This window comes from Cheilinus undulatus, linkage group 9 (assembly GCF_018320785.1).
Source record: "Cheilinus undulatus linkage group 9, ASM1832078v1, whole genome shotgun sequence".
In the NCBI taxonomy this organism is placed as follows: domain Eukaryota; kingdom Metazoa; phylum Chordata; class Actinopteri; order Labriformes; family Labridae; genus Cheilinus; species Cheilinus undulatus.
Window position 1 is genome coordinate 49947355 of NC_054873.1, and position 22570 is coordinate 49969924.

At 43.0% G+C, this 22570-nt stretch overlaps 1 protein-coding gene across 1 annotated transcript in view; it reads left to right on the forward strand.

Moving 5' to 3' along the window:
- The window catches only part of LOC121514750 (neural-cadherin-like), a 244359-nt gene that overhangs the window by 153925 nt on the left and 67864 nt on the right, over positions 1-22570 (forward strand). Inside the window, exons 17-23 of the mRNA XM_041795036.1 lie at positions 5741-6024; positions 9527-10411; positions 12401-13124; positions 13826-13919; positions 17805-17989; positions 20039-20268; positions 20747-21024. Coding sequence (XP_041650970.1) covers positions 5741-6024; positions 9527-10411; positions 12401-13124; positions 13826-13919; positions 17805-17989; positions 20039-20268; positions 20747-21024 — 2680 coding nt within the window. The remainder of the gene's footprint in view (positions 1-5740; positions 6025-9526; positions 10412-12400; positions 13125-13825; positions 13920-17804; positions 17990-20038; positions 20269-20746; positions 21025-22570) is intronic.

Sequence of the window (22570 nt, forward strand, 5' to 3'; positions counted from 1 at the left end):
AATGAAGAGCGAGGCAGACAAACATGCAGTTTCACCCCACAAAAACCCTCTTTAACCCTTTACCTTCTGAGCCTAAAAATGTTGATTTGGACATATTTTGTTATTGTGGCTGTAAAATAGTCAGGAAATGCCCTAAGTCTGAGAGCTTTGCTCCCTTTTTCCAGGAGTACTTGAACTTGACTTTTCAACATCTGGTTAATGATTATTGCACATTATATGGAATTGTCAGCAGTTTAAAAGGAGAAAACCACAAAAACAGATTTGTTTTTCATGGCTTTTATGAGAAGAAATGTTGTTATTGCTCATGAAGTTTTGATTAGACATTTGAAATGTGAACCTATACATGTTTAGAACAATCAGCAGTCATTTTTGGAGTCTAGGACTCTGGGTGTGCAAAACAGTGCAAAAGATAACTATATACATAGGAGACAGTTAGTGCAAATACAGGTGGAAAAATGCATTCTCCACATTCTCAGTAACATATTGTTATTACACATGACAGACACACACAAATGCCACTATCTAACGCTATTTTTGAAAGTTAAACACCACTCTCGCTCGCTCTCCTTTTACTCTCTTCCTTCACTCTCCTTTCTCACTCGTCTTCTGCCAAAGCTGCCGTTTTCATGGTGCTTTTGGACATTACTGTAATATATATACCACACATCATATATTGCCGGAAAGCACAGATTCTCAGCTCTCTGTCAGCGTTGGAATTTTTTAGATTGAGCAAACTTTGGAGGAGTTACAGTGTTGAGAATCCGTGTAGCGGTCTTGTGATAATTCTGGTGTTTTGCTATGAATGCCCATATCATATGGTTGTGAGTACCGTAATGAACCATATATGTGCGCATGCCCACAATTCTCAGCTTTCTAACGCCATTGGAATTTTTCTGATCGGACAAACTTTGACAGAGTTACGGTAATAATACTCCGGACATATAAAACACAGCGCCAGCGTCGGCTCAGTAGGTAAAGGGTTAATGTCAAAGTGATTTCTAGAGTAATGTCAATCAAAAACAAATCTCTCATGCAAAATAAGTGACTGCTTTGGCTGCAGTCACAGCTCTGAGTCTGTGAGGACAGGTCTCAGTCAGGCTCAATCATCTGGACTGTGTTGGATGTAGGTCTGGGCTTTGGCTCGGCCACTCCAGAACATTCTCCTTGTTGTCTTTAAACCATTTCTGCGTAGCTTTCTCTGGATGCTTCGGCTCATTGTCTTACTGGAAAAGTAAGCTGTAGTTCTCTAGATCAGTGGTTCACAACCTTGGGGTTGGGACCCCCTTCGGGTTGCGAGACACTGAGAGGGGGTCTCCAGATGCCTTTAAAAAACTAAGAATATATTTTTAAAATTATGTTGTTGCCACTTTACACCAATTTTACCAAATGTTAACCCTTTTTCATCACTTTTTAACATCAATTTTGCCAATTTTAGCACATTTTTTCCACTTAAAACCCATTTTTTGGTGATTTGAAACCCTTTCCATCACCTTTTTCTGCCTGTTTTTGTCACTTCTAAACCAATTCTTGCCACTTTCTGCCTGTTGTTGCCCCTGTTTACCCATTATTGCCTCTATCAACCGATTTTTTAAAAAATTTTTTGCCCATTTTAACCACAGTTAACCCATTTTTGCCCATTTATATCAATTTTTCATACCATTCCCCCTAATTTCACAATTTTTTTGCACTTTATAGCCATTTCAGCCAATTTTTTTTACAGCCTATTGCCACTTTTTGTGCACGTTTTTGCTACTTTAACCCATTTATGTTCTTTAAAAATCCAATTTCACTCCCTTGTTACCATTTTTAGCCATTATGAACAAATTTTAGGAATTTTTAACCCATATAAATAATATTTTTAATGGGTTTATACGTTTTCTTTAAGTTTTTTCATCTAAAGAAGTCTAAATGAATAAATAAAGATATTTGTTTGCTTATAAGAGTGGTCGTTATTCAGGTCATATATAAAATATGGTTTAACAGCTTAACTTTACAATGGAGCATGGTTTTGCTGACCTCCATGGACCCCCAGTTTGGCCGGGTCCCAGAAACCTCGCCCTTTATAACTCCTTATTGACAGCCTTGTCTGCACACGACTATTCTTGAATGTTCCTGGCTGTTCAACCACCTTCAGGTCCAGTGGGGTCCCCGGTCTCTGGCACCTTTATTTTGGGGGTCCCGGGCTGAAAAGGTTGAGAACCCCTGCTCTAGATTAGTGGTTCTCAACTGGTAGAGCCATGGTACCCACCATCAACTCCTCAAGGAGAGCTGCGACCAAAATCTTGGGGAGTTTTTTTGGTCAGTTAGATGTAAGTAATAAAAATAGTAGAGCTCAGGCCTAAGAAAGTACAAAAAGTGTGACAAAAACGATCAAATAGGACAAAACATGCATGTTTTATAGAGTCTCATAGACAATTTCGCACAACTTTTTTCCCAGGCACACATCCGCGACCCACTGAAAAGGGCTTTGCGACACACTTTTGGGTCCTGACACACCAGTTAAGAACCACTGCTCTAGATTGTTCTCCAGGATTTTCCTATATTCTGCTGCATTCATTCAACCCTCTCCCTTCCAGGGCCGGCTGCTGAGAAGCATCCCTACAGCATGATGCTGCTGAGAAGCATCCCCACAGCATGATGCTGCTGAGAAGCATCCCCACAGCATGATGCTGCTGAGAAGCATCCCCACAGCATGATGCTGCTGAGAAGCATCCCCACAGCATAATGCTGCCACCACCGTGCTCCACAGTGGAGATGGCCAGAAAGCACCAAAGAACTTTCTTCCTCTTGACCATGGAGTCTCCCACAGTCCTTCTGGTGAACTCTAGTCCAGACTGAATCTGAGTTTTCTTCAGCAGTGTCTTTCTCTTTGCCACTCTCCCATAAAGCTCTGACTGGTGAAGAACCCGGCCAACAGTTGTTGTCTGCAGAGTCTCTCCATCTCAGCTGCTGAAGCTTGGAGCTCCTTCAGAGTAGTCATAGGTGTCTTGGTGTCCTCTCTCACTAGTCTCCTTCTCGCACGCCCACTCAGTTAGTGAGGACGGTCTGATCTAGGCAGATTTTTAGGCAGACATATTCCTTCATTTCTTCATGATGGATTTAACTGAACTCTGGGGGATGTTCAGAGACTTGGGAATGTTTTTGTCTCCATCACCTGACTTAGACTTTTCTATAGCCTTTTCTCTGAGTTGCTTGGAGTGTTCTTTTGTCTTCATAGTGTAATGGTAGCCAGGAATACTGATGAACCAGTGACTGGACCTTCCAGACACAGGTATCTTTATTCTACAATCACTAACTGTGAGACTACTAGCACCAACTGGACCTCTGTTAAATTAGGTCAGTCACTGTAAAGGAGGTGAATATTTATGCCGTCACTTATTTTATTTAATTAACATTACATTGTAGAATTGTGTTTTTCCTGTGAGACAGGTCTTAGTCCTAAGGATAAGGAGTTCATTAATTTTAGTCTGGTTTTAGTCTAAAAATCAAGAGTTTTTCCTTTTTCGTCAGAACTTTTATTCCCTTTGAATCTGAAGCCAAATGATATTTGTGTTTTATTCCCCCTGCCAAACCCTGGGATCCCTGTTTTTCTACAGCTGAGAGGCAGACCAGATACAGACACGTTGTGTTTTGACGGATTTACCCACAGTGGAGAAATATCATGGATTTGAATGTCAGACAAACACTAAATTACATTTTAGCCTCCTTGATGAAAAGTAAATTTACTTTTAGAGTTTTTATCACCGAAGATCTATTTCTAGTTCGTCTCCGTCGGCCGCACTCTGCTGAGCATCACGTCAGAACGGGATCTGATGGCTGAGGGCATCTGTGTCAGTCTGAGCAGTGACGCCAGGACTGAAGCGCAGATACAGCGCCGCAGTAGAGCCCTGCACCGGGGCCTGAATCTGATGTTTACACATCAGATTCAGGCCACTTTCATACGTGGTCCTAAATCAGAGACTGATTCAATCTGGATTAGAGCTCACCCAAAGGCATGTGGGAGACTCCTGGTCAAGAGGAAGAAAGTTCATTGGTCTGATGAGACCAGAATGAAGCTTTTGACAATCAGACAAGACGCCAAACACTGACATCAGCAGAAACACACCATGCATCGTGCATCGAAGCATCATGCTGTGGGGATGCTTCTCAGCAGCATCATGCTGTGGGGATGCTTCTCAGCAGCACCGTGCTGTGGGGATGCTTCTCAGCAGCATCGTGCTGTGGGGATGCTTCTCAGCAGCACCGTGCTGTGGGGATGCTTCTCAGCAGCATCGTGCTGTGGGGATGCTTCTCAGCAGCCGGCCCCTGGAAGGCTTTTAAAGGTAGAGGATAAAATGAATGCAGCAAAATAAAGGAGCACAATCTTATTCAGTCTGGAGTTCAGTCCGAACAGCCAAACAAAAAAACAGACCTGAGCTCAAAGGCCTGCACTTGAGCGTTATCTGAATGAAAGACTAAACCGACCCCTGACCATGCCATCTATCTTTTTTTTTCTGTGAGTCTCTCTAAAACTTCAGAGCTGACTCTCTTCCCTGAAAATCTCTGGCAGTCTATCCGCCTGTTTTTTCCAGCAGAGACTTATTTACCGAGCTGGCACCTTTTTGGAGGATGTCCTGTGTTTGCAGCAGAGTGCATAAAGTGACCCTCTGGGCAGTCTCCCAATCCGGCCTGCTGAAATCATTCAGGCGTGCTAGATTTAGAGGCAGTCATTTAAGTGCTCAGTAATGTTCTGTAGCACATATGTTCCAGAGAGAGTGACACGCTCCCACACAGTGGGTGGGCGGGATTTAACCAATAAAGCAGTTGCTCATCCTTTAGTGGCCATAAGACCCCCTTTATCAAGCATGTTTGGGTGCATTAATCAAGTATTTATGGCGAGCGGGGGTGCAGCTTAGGCCGTCTGCAGCTCGAATGATGAATAGCCGCGGAATAACACCAACCCCCAGCATTAAAGTTGCAGTAGTGTTGCACTTGTGTCTAAGAGGCTACGCTCAATCCGTCTTGTTTAAAAACTCCACCCTGCGGTAAGCCAGTCGGATCCCTGTGGGAGGCAGGGAGCACTTTGTCAGCCAGGGTTGTGTTAATAGTACAGATTAGTGTATTTACATGGGATTGGAGCTACTTTAACCCGACAGCATGATTGAAAGCAAAGACTGTTCATTCCAGGAGATTATTTTATCTATTCCAGTGTTAAACCATTAGGCTGGACGGTCTCCATGGAGACGCAGCAGATAAGTTCAGATACAGACTTCCACTTTACTAAACTACCCCCCCCAACCCTCCGAATCATTCCCCAAAGGGTGCTATCAGAGTGCACTACAGTACGCTGCTTTAACTCTCTGCTCCCTTTTACTTTTTGGTCTCTCTTTTTTAATTAGTATCTGATAAAAGCCGAGGAGACGAGCTACAACGTTTCCATTTAATTAAGTAATCAAAACAAGAAAGGGATACATGAAAACCTACTAATGCTCAGGTCTCTGAGGAAATGAGGTGTAATGCTCCTGTGGTTACGCTGTTCTGTTGTTGGCAAATCAAAGTGCTTCTTTTTAAAGCAAGAAAAGCGACAATTCTGAAGTGTTCACACGCAGATTAAAGGAAATAACGTGGGATGCAGCTGCTGTAAAGTCTGCCGTCTCCTCAGAATGTTTCCACATCTATGATTTATCTTCTAATGTCACTGTTAAACTGAAGGAAGGCCACAGGTTCACATCAGCCACGCCTCCTGTCATCCCCACTGCAGGTGCAAACGCCAAGCTGCGGTACCAGATCACGTCTGGAAACAAAGGAGGCGTCTTCGACATCGAGCCAGAGGTGGGGACCATCTTCATCGCCCAGCCGCTGGACTACGAGGAGCAGAAGAGGTACAAGCTGCTGGTGCTCGCCTCAGACGGGAAGTGGGAGGACTACGCCGCCGTGGTCGTCACTGTGGTGAACAAGAACGACGAGGCGCCGGTGTTCTCCATGAGCGAGTACTACGGATCGGTCACGGAGGAGCTGGATGGCTCGCCTGTGTTTGTGCTGCAGGTGAGAGGGTGGAGTCTTACTGCTGAGTACGGTGGCCCTGGAGGGCAAAACATAATGGCGAATCAGAAGACAGAGCTGGGTGGAGATGGTCTAGTGGTTTAAGGTGTGCGCCAGATTCAAGTCCGGCTTTTTTCCCATGACTCCCATGACTCTCTCATCCAAAAAGAGCCCAAAAAGATGTATCTAAAATAAGAATACACATCAACAAATCACAAAATACAGTCAGAAAGCACAACAAAGAGAAAGAAAAAACATCATCATAAAAGAAAATACCTCAAAGAGATAAAAAAAATCAACTTTAAAGAAAATACGACAGAGAGAAATGAAAAATCTCAACAAAGAAAAACACAACAAAGAGATAAAATACACCAATATAATGGAAAACAGGAGAACAAAATCATGGCAAATCACAAAACACAGCAAATAATCAGAGAAACAAAACCAAGAAGACACAAATCTGCATAGACACGATGACAAATCACAAAAAGGATGAATTTAAAAAATCCCCCCAAAATGTAAACGACCTATCAGCAAAAAAGAAAAACCAGCGACTGATGAAATAAAGCAAAAGACTGTCAAAGAAAATACATATCACAAAATCATGACTTGTCATGAGAACACAACAAAGAATAAAACAGAACTCATCACCAAAAAAGGACTTTAAAAAAAACATCAACTAATAATAAAAATCTAAAAATTCCTTTTAAAAAATGACTAATCACAAAAAAGACTGATTTAAAAAAAATTATCACAAATAAATAAACAATTATCACAGAAGAGACCACCAATCACAAAACTGCAACCAATAAGAAAAGACTCAACACAAAAAGCGACCAATCAAAATTCGGCACCAAAAAATTAAAACATCCAATGACATGTGACAAAAAAAAACGAAAAAAAACTTTACTCATAAAAACACGACTGAAACGCAAAACAAATGACAAGAAAGAAAACAAAGTGACTAATCACAAAAAACTATTATGCTGAAACAGAACTTATCACCACAGATTCACTCATTTAACCCTTTAGAACCCAGAGTAGTACCGGCGCTACGATAAGCATATCCATATCCATAACCCTTTTTCGTTGCAGTGATGGGTTTGTAAAAATACACACTAAAATGCACATAAAATCTTTATAAACGAGACCACGGGTGTTTGCAGCACTTCCTACCTTGAAATAAACATCATCATGTTGTGGGCGTGACCTGCAACATGATTCTTAAGTGTCCCTACCCGATAGGCTCCCCACCCCAACAACAGGAAGTGGCGTATTTGTATTTGTGGTGGAGTTGAATTTTTTCAGGGGAATACATTGAAGAACTTCGCCTGTACACATACTCGCCCTCGCTCTCATTTCAGCCCTACTTTTTTACAAAAACACTCAGACACACAACCCACACACACCAGACATCCATCACACACACCTTTGACACACCCCTACACACATCTGTAGTTATGGATTTGCAAAATCCTCAACAGTTTTAGAGCTGGCACGAAGCTTTCGAACTAATTATAGCGCTGGATGAAGAAGTCAACTACTCATCTGGCTCGTTTTTTTTACAGGCTACATAATTGACTATATCTCAAAAAGCAAGTTATGTACCGACTCCAAATACATTTCCTGTGGTTTAAAAGGATATTGTGCAACTTTTTACGTTTACAAATGTGAGGGATACAGCTGTGCAATTTCTGTATTTTGAAATATATGTGAAAAAAACAAAAACGACTTGCATTTTTTTTAGGTTTATTGGACTTTTAAGCAATTTATTGTAGTAGTAAAGACATAAGTCAATGCATATTAAAACTTGGGATATGAGGGTTATATTGATCTAAAACAAATAAACATACTACCAAAAATGGCACTACAGTATGTAAAAATGTAAGAATATGTCCTGGTGGTCTTGCACAATGGAGGGTTTTAAAGGGTTAAAGAACAAAACAAAAATACAGTGACTTTTCAAAAAAAATGATAAAAAAATACATAAATCCCAAAAAGTGGCTTATCATGAAAACATGATGATCCAGCAAACAAAACACACTGTGATGCTAACAGGTGTGGCTGAATACTTTTGTCCATATAAGTCTATAACAAGACCAGACTAGCAAAACATTTTTGTGTGAATATGTGCCGTGAAATTGCACCGCCATGCTACAATGGCGACCACAAGAAACATGCATGGAGCCTCCAATCAGTGATGAATCATCCCGGTGCAGGAATCCTGCGTTCAGAACGAAAACAGTTCATGTGCAACACCGTCCTTGTAGCAGAAACAGATTTATTGCACAGGAAGTGAAAAAATAAATCACTGAATGGTCAAAACTGCTTTCAGAACGTTGCAGTCGAGGTTTACCTCACCTCTCTGCAAATCTTTGGTCTGAAGTGAGCTTTACAGAGCATCAAATAAACACTAATATAATCACGTCATGATCTGATTTTACTTTCCTTTTACTGACTACTACTGCATCTTTTCAACCCATACATATTTTGACTTTTTTTAGAATCACTGCTGTCTCTTTGCTGTTTTTGTCTCATGCTGCGCTGTTTTAAAAGGAGGCAGACTCACTCAATGTGTACCAAATCTACCTACAGGTATAATTAAAGGTACCTTATCTATCTGTGAAGCAGCTAAGATTGGGCCAGACTCGCCGCTCCGCCTCGGTCCTTATTAGACCTCGATTGATTTCACGATCCACCAAAGTTGCATTTAATTGGAAATACTGGCTCCCCTTTGCCTCTCTTTCTCATCCTCATCTTCGATGGCCTCTGCAGGCTGCCAGGCCTCCTCTTATTCTCATTCTTCTTCTTCCTCTGTGTTCCTGCTGCTCCATCTTGTCTCCTAACACCAGTACAGGCCTCTTATAGACTCAGACACGTGACTGAAGTCTTACTGCACAGGAGCATTGCAGGTTGAAGGCCTGTTATCTAGGTTGGCAAATTTGTGATGCATAGTGATTTCTAATCATATTTGGAGTCAGGTTGTTCATGCATAGCTGTGAGTTTTCTGAACTGCGTGCATAGTTCCACTGTTTTTGGCGTATACTTCTGGGAATAACTTGAATCCAGAAACGTTCAAGGTCAGCATCGACTCAGAATGTGATTTGTGTGGTTCAAGTAGAGCTTTATTTCTTCACATAACATGTTATTTCTCTGATTTAACCGATATCCTTTTAATGTTTTGAAGCTAAGAAGTCCAAAAGACTAAATGATGATTATTTAAATGTGTTAGAGAGGCTGCAGTGATTGATCTTGTGCAGAAGTTAAGCAGCGAGGCTGTCAGACGTACTCGGAGGCCAGATGTAAGAAACGTGGCTGATCAGAGCTCGTTGCTTTAATTTCAGCTGTCAGGGAAAAGTGCAAACACTTACACAGGCTGTCTGAAAAAATCTAAAAGCAAAGAAGACCTGGGTGAGTCTGAGAGGAGATAAGAGGAAGCAGTAATTTGGATTTGGCTGGATGAATAAACGTCCATTTCCTTAAAGAGCCGTCTTTTTCTCTGCAGGTGACGGCTACCGACCCAGACAAAGACGCTGACCAGGGCGCCATACGTTACTCCATCCATGGCCAGGGGGCGGAGTCACACTTCATGATCAATGACATCACAGGGGAGATGTACGCCCAGCGCACCATGGACCGGGAAGAGCGTGCTGTTTGGCGTTTTGTAGTAATGGCAACAGACGAGGGGGGCGAAGGACTCACCGGTTTCACGGATGTTATAATCAACGTGTGGGACATCAACGACAACGCTCCCACCTTCACTTGTGCGCCCGATAACTGCCACAGTAGCGTGGCGGAGAACTCCCCTCCTGGAACGTTTGTGGTGGAAATGACAGCCGTGGACCTGGACGATGCGGCGGTAGGTCAGAACGCGATCCTCACCTACAGGATTACAGAGAACGCTTTTAACAAGGACAAAGAGGAGCTGTTCGCTATTGATTCCAGCACCGGCACCGTCTCTGTGGCGGCAGAAGGCCTGGACCGCGAGTCCGCCGACAGCCACAGGATAGTAGTCGAGGCCAGAGATGGCGGCGGTATGACAGGAACCGCCACGGCCACCATCATGGTCGCAGACGTCAACGATCACGTTCCTAAGTTCAAAGAGGAGTGGTGTGGAGCTCGCGTGCCGGAGAGCACCGGTGAGGATGCTCCGATTCTGGAGCTGAGCGCCGTGGACCTGGACGCCGGCAGGTTTGGACAGCTGGCGTTCAGTGTGGTGGCGGGGGACGAGGAGCAGAGGTTCTACATGGTGAGCCACCGACAGGATCAGACCGGGACGCTGAGGCTGAAGAGGAAGCTGGACTTTGAGAAAGCAGGAGAGCAGCGCTTCAACCTCACTGTCAAAGTGGAGGACTCGGACTTCTCCAGCCTCATCCACTGCGTCATACAGGTCAGTTAAGAATGAGGTCATTTTTCTTTTATCGCATATTTTTATACATTTATTTTCAGTACCTTTTACTCATCTTTTAATGCTCCTGATGCCATAAATGTTAACTCTCTGAAACACTATGAATTGCTTTGAATGCATGGAGATTGCTTCTGCTTGAGTTTTGTCTTCCAGTGTACAAAACTTTCTCTGTGTGCGAAACTTTTTTTGCTCTTGGATTTTCATGTCAACCAAACCACTAGAACACAAGCCCAACATCGACCAATCAGGTTAGCTCTGCCCATTGTTGCTATGCTGTTCTCCAGGAGAGATTTGCTTTGATCTCACTAAGAGAGTCCCAACATTCTGTCACACACACAACCATTGTTAAAGTCTGAGAGCCAAAAGTTATCACCACACTTTAACAGTACTTATTAAAAATCTGTGAAATGATAGCAAAGCAGTGAATCCAGCATAAATAGCTGAATAATTTCTCCTCTTTTAAAAGCAAAATGTGTGTGCTACACTAGGGGCTCGGTCCTGGATCCGAGTGGACTTGAGCCCAAAGTCCGGTTCATTTTGGTAGTGTGAATGCAAACGAACCATGCCCAGGCGCCGGGCCTGGGCCCACTTAGGGAGGTGGTCTCGGGCGCGATTCAAGCGGACTCTGGCTTGGTTCGGATGAGACGTGAATGCAACCGCGTCCGGATGCAGGACAGAGCGCCGTATCAGCTTTATGACGTCATCATAAAAACTAAAGTTCTTTCCATGGAGTGGCAGTTTGTTCACATTTTTCCTCAATAAAGGATGAAAATCATCAGAATCCAGTCAATAAACGGTCTGTTGTGACTCACCTTACAGATGAACACAAGCTGGAGTCAGTGAGAGGAGGTGCAAAGGCAATAAAAGTCTCCTGTCACCTCAAAAACCGCTGTATCTGTGCAGTGCGAGCCCATTTAATCCTCTGAGCTGTAGTCGATGTGCAGATATGAAGAGTGACGCTGCTGGCATCTTAAAAATTGTTTTTAAATCCTCCATGGCTGCAGGATGGACTTTTTGCTGGGTCAAAACAAAAACAATCTTCGCTCAGGTCATGACCCCAGTGGTTGCCATGGTTGTAAACCAGCTACGTGCATACTGCCACCTGCTGTTTCCGACTGAGTAAATACTAAGTGCGCCAGGGCACAGATCGATGTCGCTAGTGTGAAAGCAAGCCAGCGGGGGAAGGGGGAGGGAGAGGAATCGTGCCGTGGCGCGGTTCAAAACAACTCGGCCTAATGTGAAAGCACCCTTAGTGAGATCAAAGCAAATGTCTCCTGGAGAACAGCATAGCAACAGCAGACAAGGACAATTTGATTGGTCGATCCTCAACCTCAGTGTTACTCAACCCAAAGAGCAGGGTTGAGTAGCACTGCAAGAGCCAGAATCTAAGTGGTTAAAAAAGGGAAAAATGGCTTGAAGTAGCAATAAAAATAAATTACAGGGGGCAAAAATGGTTCAAAAGTGGCAAAAACGTGACTAAAATGGGCAAAAAGCAGTCAAGGGTGGCAAAATAGGGTAAAAACAGGAAACGTGGTATTTAATGGTAAAGGGTAGCTGAAATGTGCAAAATGGTGAAAACAGGCAAACATGGGATAAAAGTGGCTAAAAAAAGTTGCAAAAATGGGCGACAAAAGAGGAAACAAGTGGTATATAATGGCAAAAGGTAGCTTAAATGGGTGAAAAGTGGTGCAAAAATGGTGAGAATGGCAAAAATGGTCCAAAAGTAGCAAAAAAATGAGAGAAAAGTGACTAAAATGGGCGAAAAGCAGTAAAGAGTGGCAAAAATGTGTAAAAATAGGAAAGAAGTGCTGTTTAATGGCCAGGTAGCTTAAATGTAAATAGAAAGATGTGTGAGAATTCACGTCTGAATTTTTTGCGTCTTTGTGACGTTTATTTGCGACGCCCTTAAGATGAACTGTGAAGCAGCTGCCACGATTACCACTGTTTACTGATGAACTCTCCTCGCCACAGGTGGAGGACGAGAACGACAACGCTCCCGTCTTCACCCCCAGCTCCCACCTGCTCTCCGCTCTACCCGAGGATGTTACCGTGGGAACCAGCATCGTCCAGGTGGCGGCCTCCGACACCGACTCTGGCCTGAACGGGGAGATTCTGTACAGCATCCTCTCTGACTCTGACCCCTACGGACATTTCTCAGTCAGCCGTGCCGGCGTGGTCACAGTGGCGAGCGCGCTAGACAGAGAGACGGTAGCGGGTTATGAGCTGGTTGTCATGGCGACCGATCGGGGCACCCCAGCGCTGACTGGCAGTGTCACGGTCCACTTGCCGCTCTTAGACGTGAATGACAACGGGCCGGAGCTGGAGACGGCGTACGCTCCTGTGCTGTGGGAGAACAGCCCGCCGCCTCAGGCGGTCTGGCTGAACCGGACGTCCACTCTGCTCCACGTTGTGGACAGAGACTCCCCAGAGCACGGGCCTCCCTTCCTGCTCTCCCTCCCCTCGCTGCACTCTGCAGACTTCCACCTCCAGGATCACGGAAACGGCTCTGCAACTCTCACCGCCCTGCGGAGGTTTGACAGGGAGAGGCAGAGAGAGTTCCGCTTGCCCGTGGTTATGACTGACAGTGGCCATCCTCCAATGACATCCACTCACACGCTCACTATCACCGTCGGTGACCAGAATGACAACGCCCACCAGGCAGGAGAGAAAGATGTCTATGTGCACTGCCGCAAGGGTGAGTGGCCCGCTCCCCCTCATTTCATTCTCTGCGCCCTGTGCCTCCTCCACAGAGCGTTTCTCTGCAGGCAGAGGGAAAGTTTGGCTCCTATACCTGCGCCGTCTAGTCCTGAATTCATAATATTACTTTCCTTTTACATTCTGACGGTGTTTTGTTATGCTAATATCTTTGTCAAATCCTCTCTGCACATCCCTCCCTCGCCAGCCCTCCGCCTAAAGCTCGTCTCAACATCACATTATGATAAGGATCATGATTCTTCCCTTTCTGTAGTTTTTCTACCCTCAAGGCAAGTTAGCAAGGTGTGTTGCTTTGTTAGCATTTGATCACACACTCAGCTACATGGCAGTTTTGGTAATTGTGGAAAACAGGAGCGCTGTGACTCACCCAGGCTGCCATTGTTTACCCAGCTGCAGTACTCTGGCACTGCAGGTCGATAATAACATAATCCATACTGAGATAGCCCTGCTTCCTTAAGCTCCACGCTCTCTGAAGTGAAGCACTGAGAGCCTATTCATTCCAGCAGTGGGGCTCCACAGTTATGAGCATAATAAGTAGAACAGAACACAAGAATGCAAGATAAGGAGAAGAGAGGGACCAAAAGATAAGTGTTGGCATCAGCAGATTCTGTCCAGACTGAATCAATGTGTGTGTGTGTGTGTGTGTGTGTGTGTGTGTGTGTGTGTGTTTACCTTGAACAGGAAGGATGGCAAATGCGGCACTGGGGAGGGTGTATGCCCCAGATCCTGATGACTGGGACAACAAGACCTACACTCTGGAGACAAGTGCAGCCAAGTAAGAGTGCTCTGTTAAATGCATATCATTTTTTTTCTCCTGCTGAGCTTCAAATGTGCAGCACAAGAACAAGAACAAGAGCTAAAGCAGCGGGGAATCAGAGGAAGCGCCTACAGTATGGAGTGTGAAAGATAAAGAGGATGGGGACTGGGTTTCTCTAACACGGCCTCCTTCAATCATGCTTAGCCTCAAACGTGCACTACCTTAGGCTGGAGACACGCTCTCTGTTTACGCAGCGTTTGGTGTGTTTAGATCAGCGAAAATACATATGATAGCGTCCAACGCAAAAAAGTGCAATTTTAGTGCAGTTCCCTGAGGATAGGATCTGCACGTTTTGTCTGTTTTCACTATCCAGAAGTTTGTAATTGGTTTGTCCAGTGTAACTGTGATGTCCACATCAAATAAACAATAAATAAATAATAAGCCTTTTGGTGAACAGCCGCGACAGAAATGACCAATATGAAGGAAAGACGTTGGCCTGCCTGGAACGTGGCACATTTCAGGAAATATCCCTTTAAAACAGGGGTGTCAAACTCATGGCCCAGGGGCCAAGTCCGGTCCATGGAGCGATTATATCCGGCCTGCAAGATCATGTTTGTATTCCAACTGGTCCACCAGTATGAGCTCTGCAGGTTTCCTCCAGTATAAGTTGTTAAGCCATAAAAATCTAAAAGTAAAGAGTAAGAAAGATTTCATTTTTCCAATTTTGCATCTCAAGATTACTCAAACTTATGATTTTGACTTTTCATTTCATACTTTGACCTTTTCAAATCTGAATTTGGACTTTATATGTCACATTTTTATCTTTTAGATTCCCAGTCAAATTTTGACCTTTTCAACTCCTTACTTTGGCTTTTTAACCCCATTTTTAACTTTTAAACTCATGATTTAACATTTTTTCTCATATTTCAACATTTTAAATGAATCATTTATACTTTCTATATCATATGTTGACCTTTTAGAGTCCCAATTTTAAATTTAAGTCATATTTTTAACTTTTTAATTCATCATTTTGCATTCTAGCTCATATTTTTGACATTTTCATCTCCTTACTTTGGCTTTTTAATCCCATATTTTGACTTTTAAACTTTTGATTTCAATTTTTTTCACATATTTTGACATCTTTCATTACTATTTTTTACTTTTTATTTCATATTTTGACCTTTTCGATTCCCAATTTTAAAATTTAAGTCATATTTTGACATTGTCATCTACTTTCTTTGCCTTTTCATCCTGTTTTTTGACTTATAAACTCATGATTTCAATTTTCTCATATTTAGACATTTCAAATGAATAATTTTTACTTTTTATATCATGTTTTGACCTTTTACAATCCCAATTTTAAATTTAAGTCATATTTATAACTTTTTAAGTCATCATTTTGCATTATAGCCCATATTTTGACATTTTCATCTCCTTACTTGGGCTTTTTATTCCCATATTTTGACTTTTAAACTCGTTATTTTAAATTGTTTCTCATGTTATCATATTTTGACCTTTTAGAGTCCCAATTTTAAATTTAAGTCATATTTTTTAACTTTTTAAGTCATCATTTTGAATTCTAGCTCATATTTTGACATTTTCAACTCCTAATTTTGGCTTTTTAATCCAATATTTTAACCTATAAAACTCTCATTTTAAAATGTTCACATTTCATAAGTCATATTTTGTCTTTTAAACTCATAATTTTAAATTTGATCTCATATTTTGACCTTTCAAACTTATGATCTCAACTTTCTCCTCATATATTTTCTCTTTAAAAACATTATTTTTCTATTTTATTATATTGTGTCCTGATCTTTTGAACAATAAGTTGGAATTTTTATCTCAGATTTGAGCCTTTAAATTGATCATTTTTACTTTTTTTTATTTCCTCATGGTTGATCATCAGTTCTGTTTTGTTATATTTTATTACTGGTGAAAATGAGGTTGACAGTTATGGTTAAATGTTGACCCTGCTAGGCTCTCAGGTTAGACATAAATCCAGAATCCGGCCCCTGCTGTGATTGAGTTTGACGCCCCTGCTTTAAAACATGTGGCGTGGCACAGATGGCCCCTTCATGTATGTTGCCATGTCTGTCCTGTGGCTCTCTTCCCATGTGTCATTCCCTGCTCTCTCTTCCCTGCTCTCTTAAAAATGGGATAAAAGCCCATAAATGAATTATAAAACAGACATAGGAACATCTGCACAGGTCATACGACTGCATTCAACAGGAAAGAATGACTTGGGTTGACTTTCCTCCATGAATTTACGTATGAAAATAAGCGGTTACCCAATGTTTCCACTTATGCATGTGGTTGATGTCCACAGATCCAAAAATATACAGCACAAATGATTTCTTATAATATGGGTGAAAACTACCAGCAGACAGTTGGAGAGGCTAATTTTGTCTGCGTTTCACCACCCAGTTGAAGAAGAGGCCTTCTGGAGAATTCTGGACAAAAACAGGTCCGATATAACCTCGCAAAGCAGATGGATTCGCCCGTTTCCGTGCTTCTCACTGGTGAATCCATCTCTCAAAGCTCCCGTCTGAACCGTCTGGGCCCGGTTAGAAAGTGACAGGACCAATCAGCGACGAGGGGCAGTACTTTCAGGCGTGGCCGAGTCGTGACGTAAACAAGCAGCAACAAGAGACCGGTGCAATCATGGCGGAAGGATTAGCGTGGATGCTGCTAAAGCGCCAGTTTCATCAGACCTTGACCACATTTCTACGTAGCAGCAACTCAGCAGTGAGTTGTTTTCTTTTCAAAATGACAAAAGTCGGGTACTGACATGTCGCCGTGGTTCGCGTTTGCTGCACACGCACCTCAGTAGCAGCGACGACGTCATGTGTTTTGTTGAGATGTGACAGAACGTTCATCCAATCACACTCTTATATCGGAGGTTTTCCAGATGCATGTGTGAAACCCATGTTAGGTCTAACATTAAATGGCAACAATGAAGTAGAGAAGTTGGCCTGCCAGGAGCAGAGCATGTTTTGTGAAATATTTCATTAGAGATCCATGATAGATCCTACTTGTAGTAAACACGGCAATAGCAAGGATCTCTAGATGGGGCCTATATGGGTCTCTTGTGGGCCGATCCACCATCACAGGTGGGGCCAACATGGAACCCATGGCCAAACCCTCACATATTATAACCCACATATACAGTAACCCGTGCTGGCTGGGAGGATTGAGCCACAAAGCTAGAAGTAGGACTGTCTCTCCTCCAGTCAGCCATGTTCCCTCTGCGTCTCACATCCAAGTCGTGTTCTTCAGCCACACCGATGCAGCGCTAGTGTAGCAGCCATCATGCAGCTGCGTATGCGTAGTTAACAGCAGAGTATATCACCAACCCTACTGGTGCCTCCACTAATCTCACATCTAATTCCCTGGCCTCTAATATAAGCTGTATTTTCCAGAGGGAGTGCTATCACGGCCGTCAACGGTGATTGCCTCTCCTGAAAATGCAATCAGATTGAAACAAACGAAGCAATCTGGGTCCACCTGTAAGACGAAGCAGGCCGACTTCATCGGGGACCTTGTGCTGCTACTCAGTATTCAAACCCTCAAGATCAGATTAGAAATACCAATCGCATATTTGTTTTATTCACATAACAAATTCTGACAGTTACCATGACAACTATCAAGCTCTTTTGGAGACCAAGATTTTTTTCTTTTCTTCCTGGCTGCTTTTCTTTTTCTATTTTCTTTGTGTTTTTTTGACTGAATTCACATTCTGGAGTTAAACCAGCTACCGCTGACCAATTCTCTTCTTGTCAGGCTGCCATCTGTCAGGTATTTTTCCCTGGAATAAAAAGAAGCCACTTGTCTTTGTTGTTTTCTTTCTCATCTCCCAGCTAAGCCGTCTTCTCCTACTCAACAGCTCCTTTCCTTTCTCAGGTACTTCTCTTTGAACCAGAGCTCAGGAGAGCTCACCGTCCGGCAGAACACCCCGGCGGGCAGCTACTGGCTGAGGGTCGGCGTGTCCGATGGGGTTTGGCCCGATGTGATCTCGGGGATCAGAGTTCATGTCAGGGAGCTGGAGGAAAAGGCCATCCTGTCGTCCGCCTCGCTGCGTCTGACCGGTAACATTAGCAGAGATGCTGACTCATCTGTCGGCTGTGTGTTTCTGAAAGCGTGGTGTGCCCGCAGCTCTGCAGGTGGATAGGTGCTGCTGTGATTTTACCTGATACCTCTCTGCGTGACCTCTAAAGACAATAAACGGCACCGTTCTGAAGGCATAAAGCAATATGTCTGAGGCAGGGGTTCTCAACTGGTGGGTTGAGACCAAATGTGGGTCATGGAGCTGTTTTCAGTTGGCTGTACATGTGTGCCTGAAAAAAAGATGAACAGAAGTCTAAGTAAATACAAAAGTCAGGTTTTAAATGATGATTTCATTTATTAAGGCAAAAAAGCCATCCAAACCCACCTGGCCCTCTGTGAAAAAGTCATCACCCCTCTTGTTAAATCATGAACTCTGATAAAACACATCAGTTTTGATAGCCACACCCAGACCTGATTACTGCCAGACCTGCTGTGTCCAGAATCCCTTAAAAAGAACCTGTCTGACAAAGTGAAGTAGGCTAAAAGATCTCCAACACATCATGGCGCTGTCCAAAGAAATCCGAGAACAGATAGGAAACAAAGTCACTGACATCTAACAGTCTGCAAGGGTTACAAAGACATTTCTAAGGCTTTGGGACCCAGTGAGAGCCATTATCCACAAGTGGAGAAAACTGTGAACAGTGCTGAACCTTCCCAGGAGTGGCCGGCCTACCAGAATGACTCTAAGAGCGCATGGAAGACTCATCCAGGATGTCCCAGAGGAACCCAGAACATCATCTAAAAACCTGCAGGCCTGACTCTTGGCCAGGGCTGTTCAATTACAAATTTAACACAACCAAATTTTAGAATCAAGAAATATAGCCGGGCCGGACATGTTCAGCATCCAGTAAGCAGCTGGTAATGTCAAATTTGGAACCAATACAAATCAATTTGATGAAAATTATGCACTTTTTATTCATAGCCTCCCTTTTAGATTTAATATTAATTTTTGTTAATGTGAAAGTCCGGCCCCCAGAGTTTCTGTCCAGACTAAATCTGGCCCTTGTGCGAATGTGAGTGATGACCACTGGTTTAAAATCTCATAATAACTCTCTAACTAGTCTGCAGCACTAGCTAAGATTTTTTTTCATGGCACCAGTTTCGAACCAGTACACCCAAGAAGTCTTCTGAACGGTATCGAGGACAATGGAGCAACAGTGTGGCGTTTAAATGGAAACGGACAGACGGACAGACAGACCGCCAATTACAGCAGTAAGATATGAGCATTAAAATGACAACAGCATCAGATGGGAAAGACGACTGTGCTACACGTTAAAACCCTGCGTACGTCAGGGCCTTAAATGTTTTCATTTGGATTCCCTCTCTTAGTCAATCTCCACTAAAAAGAAATCTTCCTCTTTCTTGCAGCTGCGTTTGTTTGGTTCTTTTGTGAAGCTGAATCTGAAAGCAGCAGTTTCGAACAAAGTGGCTCTTTTCATTGAACGATGATCAAGTTGTCAATCCAGTTAACTCCGATAATAATAGGCTGTGGGAGAACATTTTTATTCATACATCATTAGACATTTCTCCGTTTGTTAGTTAGACTTTCCCTCTTCGCCTTTTTGTGGAGTTTATGTTGCAGTGTTCATTTTTCTGTCAAGCTCTCAGAACAAATTGGAGAGAGAAAGGTCAATTTGGAAGTGTCAGGGAAAGTCCTTGACATTTAAAAAGCCATTCAGCCTGGGCTTTATGGATGCCTCTGACTCGGGGTCATTATCATTTTTGGAGATTAAGAACGACTGCCCACATGCTCCAGATATTATTGGAAGGTGAAATCTTAAATGTGATTGATTTTCTGGGCGTTTTGTAAAAGGGCCTGACTTTGTTTCAGTGAAGGAATGAGTGATTCTCAGAGACTGGCTCACCTTATGGATGATTCAGTGAGTGAGCGGATCGATACGAGGAGATGTAGGTCTACCTCTGCTCTAATGGAATGGGGAACTCGGTAGACTTTGATCAACTCTGTAGTTGTCATTGACGAGTCGGTAGCTCTTATTTTCATGAACCCTCTTTCTCTTTGTCTCCCGAAGGCACTACAGCAAAAGATTTTATCGACTCGCACGTCGAGGGGAAGAGTCGGCTGGAGATGTTCTGGGACTTCCTGTCTGAAACGCTGTCCGTCAGGCCGGGGAGCATCAACATTTTCAGCATAGCGGACAGGGAGCAGAGGACGGTGGACATCCATTTCTATGTGCTAACAGATAATGGCTACCTGCGCCCTGAGAAGCTGCACGCCATGCTGGCTGCACATAAACAGAAGGTATATATAACGTGGTGTCTGATAGATAGGGATCAATGCTCATATATCAAGTGATACACTTTGGAGCTTGAGGGGAAGAGATAACAGGCCTTTTTATCTGCCCTTTTATTTTCAAACCAACTTTCCGTCTGTTTACCGCCCGGCCCTGTCATGTCTCTTTATCGCTCACATTTATTTCCCCGATTTGGCCTTTTCAGTGCCTGTCTTTCACCCTTGTTTTGATTGTGCATCATTCTGACACATCTGTCATTCCTATTCATGTGTCCTGCTCTTCAGAAATACCCTGTTGTTGCATTTTAAGAGCTTTTATGTAGATCAGGCCTTCCTCTTTTGCTTTCTGCCTCCAAATGTATCACTGTGCACCCCTCGTCGCCAGCGCTGGAGATACAAATCCTTGTATCTGCACTGATAATTGCTGTAATTCCCACGTTTCCCTCCCCTGGTCTCCTCCCGTCCTGCCTCCTCTGACTCTCTGCAGCTGCAGTCACTGCTGCGTGTCGCTGTGAGCCAGGTGCAGATAGACGAGTGTGTGCGTGCAGACTGCAAAACATCCGGCGGCTGCTCAACACGGTTAAGCATCAGCGACTCGCCCACCCTGGTGGACTCGGGAGCTTTATCCCTGGTGTCAGTGAAGGTGGCGTCCTCGGCTGTGTGCGGCTGCGCTGCCCGGGAAATGACCCACCAGCTCTGCTCCTCCTACCCCACCAACCCCTGCCTCAACGGGGGGACCTGCATCGACACTCAGAACGGATACAGGTGAGAGAATATGGAGCAGGGGAGGTAATGAGGCTTTTAAGAAGCATAAAAGTGGAATGGGAGTCCTTTCAGACGGTCAGAAACTCTCCCTGACTGTCCACACTCTCATGGTTTTTAGAATCAATTTTGGTTCTTATCCAACCATCACAGCAACGATCCACCCATCCATCAGACCACTGAACAACAAACTTCAATTAGAGGCTCTAATATTCTCTCCTGATATTACAAACCCAATTCCAAAAAAGTTGGGGCACTCTGTAAAAAGTTTACAAAAACATAAGTCAATGACATCTTGATTCATCTGACCACAGAACAGTTTTCCATGTTTCCTCAGTCCATTTTAAACAAGCTTTGGTCCAGAGAAGACAGCGGTGTTTCTGGATCCTGTTCACACATGGCTCTGTCTTTGAATTATACCCTTGTAACTGGATGGCATGGTGAACTGCCATTTACTTTTCCAGCCCTATTTGCCCCGTCCCTACTTTTTTGAGATATGCTGCTACCATTAAATTCAAAATGAGCAGATATTTGTTTAATTAAATGGTAAAATATTGCAGTTTCAACATCGGTTATGTTGTTTATATTCTATTGTTAATATAAATATGGGTTTATAACATTTACAAACTATTTACTTTAATTTACATTTTACACAGCGTACCAACTTTTATGGAACTGGGTTTGTAGTATCAGATTGAATCCAAACATCACATCCTTAAAGATCAATGGGTTATTCTAAGCTAGAAATAACAGGACTTTTAAAATATGAATATCAGTCTACAGCAGAGATCTAAAAGTCCAACTGATCCAAAAAAAGTTGGGACACTGAAAAATATATGAATAAAAACAATCACAGTGATTTACAAATTCTTTGCAACCTTCGTTTATCTGAACACAGCAAAAAGACAAGACAAGGTTTTCAGGAAAATCCACACATTATGAATTTTATGCTCACGGTGTGCTCCAGAAAAGTTGGGACAGGAACATGATGAACATGAAATAATGGTTAAAAAAAAAGGGCAAAAATTGGATAAAAGTGGAAAAAATGGGGAAAAGTGGCAAAAAAAAGTTGAAAAATGGCCCAAAAATATGAAAAATGGTATTTAATGGCATTATAACTGAATAAGAGGGAGAGGCAGATGTTTAAGGACATTTGCAAACCAAAATATCCAAAATATATTAATGTTAAAAATGTTTAAAGCTTGGACATAAATGTTTGAAATGTCCTTTTTGTGGGTGGGGATCCATGAATAATTTCTTGTTGGGGGGGGGCTCACTGTCACACACTTTGAAAACCTCTGGCATAGAGCATAGAGAACAATCTGGATGGTCTCTTTCTTCTTAAGCCCAGAGGGCTCAACAGCCATTCATTCCACTCAGTATTAACCTCCTGAGACCTGAGCCTTTGTTAGGAGAGCATTTTTATTTTCTCCCACTTATGTGGGATAAATACTGTCTAATACGTTAATACATCAGGCTTGTCGTTGAGCAGGACATTCTTGGAAATTTTCCCTTCTAAAACCCAAACAAATGCCATAAAATTAACCCA